The sequence below is a fragment of the Orycteropus afer genome, unplaced genomic scaffold (genome assembly GCF_000298275.1).
Source record: "Orycteropus afer afer isolate SDZICR_OR568_19922 unplaced genomic scaffold, OryAfe1.0 scaffold00136, whole genome shotgun sequence".
NCBI lineage: Eukaryota > Metazoa > Chordata > Mammalia > Tubulidentata > Orycteropodidae > Orycteropus > Orycteropus afer.
Genome location: NW_006921723.1, coordinates 2,713,205 through 2,722,929, shown reverse-complemented (window position 1 = coordinate 2,722,929; position 9,725 = coordinate 2,713,205). Strand labels below are relative to the sequence as shown.

At 58.4% G+C, this 9,725-nt stretch overlaps 1 protein-coding gene across 1 annotated transcript in view; it reads right to left on the bottom strand.

Annotated features, from left to right (window-relative positions):
* SSBP4 (single stranded DNA binding protein 4) overlaps window positions 1-6,053 on the bottom strand; it is a 14,462-nt gene extending 8,409 nt beyond the window's left edge. Inside the window, exons 1-3 of the mRNA XM_007945360.1 lie at window positions 5,995-6,053; window positions 329-401; window positions 39-100 (exon numbers count right to left, since the gene is read on the bottom strand). Of these exons, the coding sequence (XP_007943551.1) occupies window positions 39-100; window positions 329-401; window positions 5,995-6,053 (194 nt within the window). The remainder of the gene's footprint in view (window positions 1-38; window positions 101-328; window positions 402-5,994) is intronic.
* Between the last annotated feature and the right edge of the window lie 3,672 nt (window positions 6,054-9,725).

Below are 9,725 nucleotides of genomic sequence, written 5' to 3'. Positions count from 1 at the left end.
CCCCACCCCACCCCCCGCTGCCCTGCCCCTACACGCACCACCACCAGGAATGCAGGAACCCTGGGGGCTCCCCCAGCGTGATGTTCTTCTCCCATCGGATCTGCAGGAGAAAGAAGGCAGGTGACAGGAGGCCAACCCCTCCCCACCCATACAGAGGCCCCAAGGAATTGGGAGAGCAGGGAGCCAAGGGACCAGAGGAGTGGAGGACAGAGCCATGGATGGACGGGCAGATGCTTGGCTCTAGCCACCGGCTCGGTCCTCTGGCCCTTGGTCTCCCACCACCCAGAGCTCTGATGGGAAGGGGCCAGGCAGGGAAAGGCCCGCCTACCTCAGACAGAAAGGTCTGGGCCGACTTCTGGGCTCCTACGTGTAGCAGATACTCATAGACATACAAGGCCAGCCTGGGGGGAGGGGGGAGCAGGGACTCAGACCTCAGGCCGGCCCACGTCTAGCTCCTCATTGTGCCCACCTTTAACTTCATTTGATGATACGCCGGCCCCCTTCCCCTGCTGGCCCATTCTGGCATCACTGGCTCACCTGGCCTGGGACCCAATACCCTCTTGACAAGAGGTGGCCTTTTTCTTCATCAGCTGCTCAGCAGGCCAGCTCCAGGGCTCTATCAGACCCTGATAGGCAGCCCTCCCAGAAACACCCCTCCCCTGCCACCCCAGCGGAAGCCCCGTCCCAATCCCCACTTGCAGGCTAAATTCTGTTCAGTTCCACACCTCCTCATGGTCCTGGCCCCATGCTGCCTGTGGGAGACCCCAGAGCTGCCTGCCAGGGATCCCTGTGAACATGCTTCCTCAGCTGCTGCCCACCCCAAATGAACTGGAAGCAATACTTTGGGGGTTAGACGACACCATGCTGGTGCCCGAGGAGGCCACGCCTGTCCATCTTCAGCATCCACCTCCCTAGCCGGCCTTGCCCCAAAGCCCTCACACTGCCCAGCCAGGCCGCCAGCTGGGGCATCTGTACGGTGCCTTATAACCCTGAGGCTGGGTGATGAAGGCAGGAGGTGGCACAGAGGCCCATCGGGACTCCTCCGGCTTAGCCCTGCCTTCCTCCGCTGCCTGCCCTCCCTGCTTGCATGCAGGGCCTCATCCGAAAATAACCTTCCCCTGACTCAGTCCTGCTCTCCCAGGCCCTCCCAGCCTGGCTTCTTCAGTTAGTGCCTCACATCTCCAGCACTTTCCTCCAGAGCTCCCTGTCAACCCAAGGTGGCTGCAGCCTGACATCCCACCTCCCATCCCATCCCACCTCCACCAGGCTCTGCCCCCCATCCTCTCCACTCCCCAGTTGTCCATTGTCCACCCACCCATTCATCCGTCCAGTCTGGAACATGGGCTGACCTGCTCTTTGTGCAGTGCTGGGAGGATGTGACCCAGACCCCTGCCCTCCTGAAAGTCATGCTCTGGTGGGGAGGGGGAGGAACAGAACTGAACCATACTAGAGAGACAAGAGTTGGGATCTGGGTCAAGTTGAGGCAACAAGGCAGGGAGACAAAGGAGCATGGTGGAGGATGGTGGTAGAAAAGACAGCATCCCTTCCCAAGGCCCAGGCCATGTTTCATAGGCCTTATTGGCACCTGGCACGTGAGCTGTGCCACTGAGGCATGGGAATGGAGAGGGGACCCACCAGAGCACTCACAGCTGCATAGCTCTCAAGAGTGTCCCCAGCCCAGGACCCCTCAGATGCCGACTTGGCCAGCTGCACCCTAGGCCCCCTCTTCTCCCAGACCCCTGCTGGGACATCTTCCGTCCTAAAGGCACCCTGCCTTTGGCAGGCAGAGGAGCAGCAGACTACTCTGGGGAGCCCAGCACGTCATGAGCCAGAGCAGGCAGCATGAAAGGCCATGGGTGGGATGCCAGGGGACAGAGAGCTAGGGAGTTCAGGCCAGGGGGAGCAGGGAGCTGGGGGAGCAGGGAGCTGGGGGGAGGGGGCAGGAAAAGACCCAGGACTTATGGTGCCTTCACTACACACCCTGCCCCCACAGGGGGTGATGACTTGCCATAAGCTGGAGGCCCCAGTAGGAACCAGCTCAAGGCATCTCCAAGCTGCCAGCCATTCTCATAGTCCCTGGACCCCACTCCCTCCCGGGGCTCCACTCTACCTCCTGGTTGCTGCTTTTCCTCCTTCCGGACTTGCAGCCTGTGCAGGACCCCTGCAGGGCCTCCCTTCCCCTGGGTGGCTTCCTTTCCTATTCTGATGACACCTGCAGCAGCCAACCCCCACAGGGGCCTCTATCCCCACACACTTTCCCCACATCTGATGGGAGATGCTGCCAGTTTCACCTGAGGGGAACCACTGGTCTGTGCATGACCTGGTGGTTCTCACACAGGTGTGCACACATGCAGCCACTTATTTACTCTCAGACATTTACACTTTTACTTTGGGTGGGAGGGCTCCAATGTCCCCAGTCAGAGGCCTTCCTGCCACTTCTGACCCCCCACCTGTCATGGCCTGCACTGCCTGTTGTCCCCCTGGAACGTGAGGTGGAGGACGGAGACTGTCTCGTGTTCTCCCTGTCAGAACAGAGCTGAGGCACCCTGGGCCCCAACCTCAAGGAGAATGTTTCAACACACAAATGTTTAGCACCTTGGTCAAAAGAGAGATGGATACTCCCCCGCACACACACACACATACAGTTTCTAAGAGCAGAGCCTCAGGGATTGAAAGGGCCAAGGAGACTTCCACTGTATGGTCACTTGTGTTGTTACAAATGGCCTGAAACCAACAGCCAGACAGACCCACTGTTCAGCTCTGGGCACTGGTGCCCTTGGGGCATCCTACATGCTGGAGATGTTCACACTTCACAGAAGAGGCCAGCACCTCCTCTGGGGACCCCAGCCACCTCCCCTCAGCTTCCTCTCTGCCTACCCTCACCTCACCACAATCCCTGGCCAGATGTCACCACCCAACTTGTGAGCCCTGAAAGGCAGGGCCCCAGCCAGTGCTTGGATTCTTTTTGAGCCAGGCAGAGATGGGGAGATGCCAGTAAGCCCCATGGGGTGTCAAAGGGGGCTTGGGGCCTGGGGTCAGAGAGAAAGACTGTTGTTAGTTGCCAACAAATCACCACGCTGGCTCATGGCAACCCCATGTGTACAGAACAGAAGTAATTGCTGCATAAGGTTTTCAAAGGTGTGACCTCTCAAAAGCAGATCATCAGGCTTTTCTTCTGAGGCAGCTCTGGCTGGGCTCAAACCACCAACCTTTCAGCTAGCAGTTGAGCACAAAGCATTCGCTTCACCAGGGACTCCAAAGGCAGGCTGGCTCCACTTTAGGAGGTGGGAGAGAGCAGGGAGGAAACACCATCCTAGAGAGTGAGGGATTCAAGTTGTGGAACCCCCTTCACCCCAATTCACCGAGGAAACCAAGGACCAGACAGGAAGTGGCTCGGCCAGCAGCTGATACTTCCTGAGGGCTGACTTTCCTTGGCCTCCATCCTCAGCACATCACCAATTCCTCACAAGAGTCCTCAGATGCAGGGACCTACCTACGTCTCAGATGAGGAAATAAGAGGCTCAGAACAACCCCCTCTGGCCCCTCTCTAGCAAGGGGGGCCTCACACCTCAGGGTTGCTGCTTCTCCAGAGCTCCAGCTTCCTGTCAGTGAAATTGGGGGACTGAAGCATGTTTTCAAACTTCTGTTAGTTGCAGAGCCCTGCTCTTCAACCTACTGTTTACACAGGCCCCTCTGCATGAAGGTGGGGGGCACAGCAAGACTCAGAAGGGAAGGGACTCTCAGCCTCCCACCCAGAGCCAAGGCAATGCCAGGGCTCTGGCATCCTCCAGGCACTTCTGTGGGGGTAGGAGTGAGGGGAAGGGGTCCAGGAACACAGACCCTCCCTTCATCTTTCAGCCAAGAACTGAAGTCTCTATTGATATGTCCAACCCGATCAATATACAACTCCAAAGCCAGCACCTCGGCTCAAACTTATCCCCTCTGCTTTTCTTATCTCCACAGCCACCACCTTGGTCCAACCAAAAGAAAACCAAACGCACTGCCATCCTTCCCAGACACCTTCACTCACCTGCCCTCAGGTCCCCCAGCTCCCCACCCACTACCAGCCTCCCTCCACATGGGAGCCATGTGGCCCTGAGGTGCCCTCCTGGGCTGTCCCTTTCCCCCAGCTCCTTTCCCAGTCCTACCCCAGAACCTTTGCATGTGCTGTGCTCTCTGCCACCAGTCTGCATGGCTGACACCTTCTCACATTTCACTATGACCCGTGTCCCTACTTTGTTTCCCTCATAGCAAATCTCCAGATCCAGAATTGCCTCACTTGTCTGGGTACCGCAAAGTCTGCCTGCCTCCTGGGATGTGGTCTCCTCAGAGCTGGGGCCTGTTTTCTGACCACTACAGCCCGAGACTGGTTCCTAGACGGGTAGGTGGGTGCCTCCAGAAGCTGCAGATACCAAGACACTCAGGGAAGGGTGGCCATGCTAATCACCTACTTCTTCAACCTGGGCAGTAAATGCCAGTCCAAAGACTCTTGGAGCTTAAGGTGCTTGGAAATGGAATGGCACCCCAGAACTGTGCAAATGGGTGAGGGAGCCTGCAGAGCAAGACTCACTCAGCATTTCCCAGCCAGTAGGGCTTTATTCCCAGAATGACCTACGGGTTAGGCAAAGGGAACATACATTCTCTGGGGTCAGCTCAGGCAAGACAAAGTAGAACTGGGGGACAGAAGTCAGCAACGTCCAGAGTTGCTCTTCACCATCCATGCCCTGGAAGCTACACTCCCACACACTCCGGGAGATAATCAAGATGAGCGACCACGGTTCCTCTTCCTGGACACAGAGATTCTCAAGGTGGGTCACCATGGTTCCCATTCCAACACCTGGCTATCCTCATCCAAGCCCACCAAACTTCCAGGATCCTTTCCTCCTTAAGTCCTTCTCCACGATTCATTAGTAATAACGCTGCAAACCACTGGGAATTGTTGAGGTGGGATGGCGACCAGCCGAACCACTTTCCAAGTGTCAATTTGTCACATGCTTCCCAAACCCGAAGAAGAGTCACTGTGATATCGTATGCAAGTTTAATAAAGGAGAGTGAGTCCAGCAGAAGGGCTCTAATTCTTTCAAAGCGACAGCGCAAGCGCGCAGGGAAGGGTCCAGTCTGGGGTCCCATCAGTTGCCTCAACGCCCCGTCCTCCGACCACTGCAAAGTGCTGAGGACCTGCTCCTACAGCCCCCCAGCTCCTGGTGCCCAGAGGTCCGCGCAAAAGCCTCGGCATTGTTAAAGGAGACCCTGAACTGAGCGACCTCCCAGATCACCAAGCCCTGGGGGCCCCCTCTGGCCTGCCCCACAGCTGCCCTGCCTGGGGCAGACAGGTGGCGGACGGTGTTGGGGTCAGCGTCCCTCTGGCCTCCCCGTGACTCCCAGAGCTGCCAGTCGCACCGCCTGGCAAACCTCCCCCCAGGCTGCAGGAGGCGGCGCCCACTCGGCCCTGCGCGAATGCGCCCACGCCCTGCAAGTCTCGCCCAAGTGCAGGTCTCGCGCGCTCCCGCAAATCCCGAGCCCCCTCACACCCCTCGGGTCCCGCGTGCCCCCTCAACTCTCGCGACTCCTCAGGTCTCTCCGGTCCCTTTAAATCTCGCGCCCCCGCAAATCTCGCGCCCCCTCAACCTCAAGTCCTTCGGGTCCTGTGTACCCCTTCAACTGCTTCACCACCTCAGATCTTTCAAACCCTTCGTCTTTCGCCCAGATCTCTCACGCACCCTGCAAATCTTCGTCTCTCAGGTCTCCCGCCCCATCAAATCTCGCGCTCCCTCGTCTCTGCCCACCCCAATCTCATGCTCTTTGGGTCCCGAGTGCCCCCTCAACTCTGCTGACCTCTCAGGTCTCCGGCGCCTTCGCAAATCTCGCGACTCCACGCCCCTCGGGTCTCGCCCGCGCCGCCGTCCTGCGCCCACGTGCCCCAAGCACGCCAGCTTGCCACTGGCGTCGGGGCCCGCGGAAGTCTCGCACCCCACGCCGCTCGGCCCCACTTACTTCTCGCGGGCCTGGCTGTCGGAGGGCACCGCCGAGCCCTTGCCCCCCTTGGCGTACATGCTGCTCCGCGCCGTCCCGCCGGGTCCACACCTGTCAGGCGGCGCCGCGGGCTGCGCTCACCGTCGCCATGGCTACCCTGCGCCCAGGGCTTCACAGCGCCCAGCCCCGCGCGCCCGCCGCGGGCATCTTCCGCGCGGGGGAGCTCGCAGCAGCGGTGGCGCCAGCTTCCGCCCGTGCGCGGGTTTTATTTTTTTCCTCTAGCTTCCTTCAGCGCCGGCTGTTCCGGGAAATGCGCGCCCCCCTCCGCCCGCCGCGCGCGCCCCCGCCCGCCGCCTCCTCTCCGCTGCCCGCGGGCTCCGCTCTTAAAGGGGCGATGTCTGCGGGCGGGCGCGCAGGTGGGGCCCACCCGCCGGGGGCCTCTGGCCAGGCGCGCACGCGCAGTGCTCGCCGCAGGGGCGAGAGGGCGCGCAACTGCCTGAACGCGCAGGCACAAGTAGGGATGCCTAACCAGGGACATCTAGCTATATACGCGGGGCAAGAGTTGGGGAGACCACCTAGGGACACACAGGCCCACATACCTAATCATAGCTACACACGCACACTGGGCATGAGTGGGGACGGCCACCCAGAAACATAGCTAGTCACAGCTACAACACAACAGCAGCTAAACCTGCGCGTACACACACACACACACACACACGCACAAGTCCAGCCACCCAAACTGCTGTACACCCAGCAACACACACACAGTGCCACACACATTTGGTCACAGCGACAGTATTCTCACAAAAGTCTTAACAGCCACCCACCCGCGTCGCTACAGTCACCGTGGGTTCACCCTCCCACAGATCTATCCACACCCAACACAGGTAGGGACCACACACATAGCTTGCCTGGGTCATACAGCCCCCACGCAAAGAAAGGCTCAGGACGTGCACAATCATCGCATTCCATCATTGCGGCCAAGAACATTGGTTCAAGTCCCGGGAGCCTCACCCTGGCACACCCAGCCCCCTGCACATAGAGGCACACACGCCCACATAGGGACCGTTAAAACAGGCAGCTGCTAACACAGGCACAAGCACACCTGGTGACAAGGGGTACTTGGGGGGGCCATTGACAACTGGCAGCAAGGCCACACTCTGCTGGCTCCGCCTCCCGGTCTCAAGTCTCAGAATTGGCCAGCTGTTAAGTGGGTGCATCTCACCTTTAACTGCCCCCTGCGGGGCTCAGGGGTAACCATGGGCTCCAGCCCCTAAGGGGTACAGAGAAAATGGGGCACATTGGATAGGGACCTCCTCCAGGAAGGGGTGCCTGGAAGAGTGGGAGACCTCCTGCCGTGACACCTGTGGCAGTGTTTGGGGTGGAAGGGGACAGGCCGGTTGTCACTCGTGGGCGTTTCTATCTGTCAACGTGGCTGTGGAGTTTCCTATGCACGGTTGCGTGTGTGAGTGCCCCTTTGCGCATAGGGAGATGCCCCCACATTATGTGAGGGTTGAGTCCCCAAGCGTCTTTTGTTGTGAGAGTGCAAAAATCCACGCGTGACCTCCGGACGTGGGTAGGGCGTAGATTCCGGGGACCTGTGCTGTGTATCCTGGGTCGTAGGTGGGTCTGTGTCCCTAGGCGCATCCCCTCCCCACTGCCTAGTTGGCTCCCCAGCAGGGCTCCCTTGCAGCGTACGCCCCTACCCCGGCCTCCCGGAGGGCGGTAGACGAACGGAAAGGCGGGTGGCCCAGCCCCGCCTTCTACCCGCCCGCGGGGCCCGGCCGGGGGCAGACGCCGGGCGGCCTTCCCACTTCCCGTCCAGCCGCCGCCCCCTCCCCCGCTTCCTCTAATTCGGGCGCTCCGGCGGGCGCGGGAGTGGAAGCGCAGCACTGAACGCTGACTGGGAGGAGCTGCCTCGTGCCCAGGGCCACCGGGGGATGGGGGCGCGGGGAGCCAAGACCTTCCTCTGTTTGCGAGTGCTCCCACCTCTTGCTTCTCCAGCACCTCCTCCCCGCGGAGCACAGAGGGTGTGGCGCACGCGAGCCAAAGCCCTGGGGTGACAGACGTTCCTCGAACCCGCTGAAAGCTCTAGGGCTCCCCCCGCCTTCCACACTGTGTGTCGTCCACTCTGAATCGTGGAGTCTTTATCCTATAAACATTTATTGGGCACCTACTGTATGCAGCCCAGGCACGTTGCTACCCTCGTGGAGCAGACTGATGGGGGAGGCCCGTCAGCGATGTCGTTTCAGAACGTGTCACGTGCTGGGCGGGGGTGGTGGTGTCCCAGGTGGGGAGGCAGCGCACAGCGGGGCAGACGGCCTCCTGGAGGAGGGCGGCTGCACATCTAAGGCTGCCGGCACGTAGGGGAGGCGCGGCGGGCGGGCGGGGGTGAGAGGCGCCGTTCCTATGGCAACGGGGCCGGGTCTCCAAACACAGCCGGCGCCAGCGGAAAAGTCAGCAAGAGCGAGCCGGCCTCATGGGGCCGTGGAGAGCCGATCCGCACACCAGGCTCCGGTGCAGGCTTCAGGCTATCAGAACCCAAAAAAAGTCTCTCCCTGTCCCACGGGGGAAATGGGGAGAAAAGGGAAAATGTTAAAAATAAGGGAGATCATTAGTCATCAGGGAAATGCAAATCAAAACCACAGTGTGATACCACTTCACGCCCACAAGGATGGCAATGGCTAGAATCAAAACGGCTCCGGGACGTGGAGAAATTGGAACTCTCATCCTTTTCTGGTGGGAATGCAAAACAGTACAGCCCGGGCAATTCCTCAAACGATTAGACAGAGTCACCACATGGCTCAGCAACTCCACTGCTAGGTGTATACCCAAGAGAATTGAAAACACACGTCCACACAGATACTTGTACATGAGTGTTCATTGCAACACTCACTATTCACGAAAGCCAAAAAGTGGAAACAAATGAGGTCCATCCACGTAATGGAGTACTGTATTACTCATCTATAACAAAGACTGGTACAGGCTGCTACATAGATGAACATGAAAAATAAGATGCTGAGGTGGAAGAAGTAGACACAAAAGGCCACATGTTGTATCCATGTATATGAAACGTCCAGAACAGGAGGCAAATCCACAGAGACAGAAAATGGCTCAGTGGTTGCCATGGGCAGGGGGAGGAGGGGAGGAGAGGAGGAGGGAGAATAGAGTCGATAGCTGAAGAATACAGCATTTGTTTTGGGGGAATGGAAATGTTCTACAATTGACTGTAGCGATGGTTGAACATAACTGAATATACCAAATAACCACTCACTGAATCATAAACTCTAAATGGGCAAATTGTATGGTATGTGAATTATATCTCAATAAATAAAGCTATATTAAAATAAGTAAATAACTAGGGGTGGATCTGGAAGATCTGGAAGATCTGGAAGCAGAATGTTTAAACAGAAACCAAGAGAGGTGCAAAGGCCCTGAGGTAGGAAAATACGGTGTTGAAGGAAGAGGGAAGAAGGAAGGCTGGTGTGTATAGAGCTGGGGGAAGGGGAGGAAGATGGTGGCACTGTGGGCTGGACCACGCCTGGGATACGTGTGTGTGTGTGTGTGTGTGTGTGTGAGAGAGAGAGAGAGAGAGAGAGAGAGGGAGAGAGATTTGTTTGGGGAGCAATGGGGAGTCATGGGAGGGTTTAGAGCCAGGAAGAAGCAGGGGTGCCTCATGATTTTAATTGGTTTGTTTTTTTTTGTTTACGGAGCAGTCATGGGGAGCGACGATAGTCCCCGCTGGCATG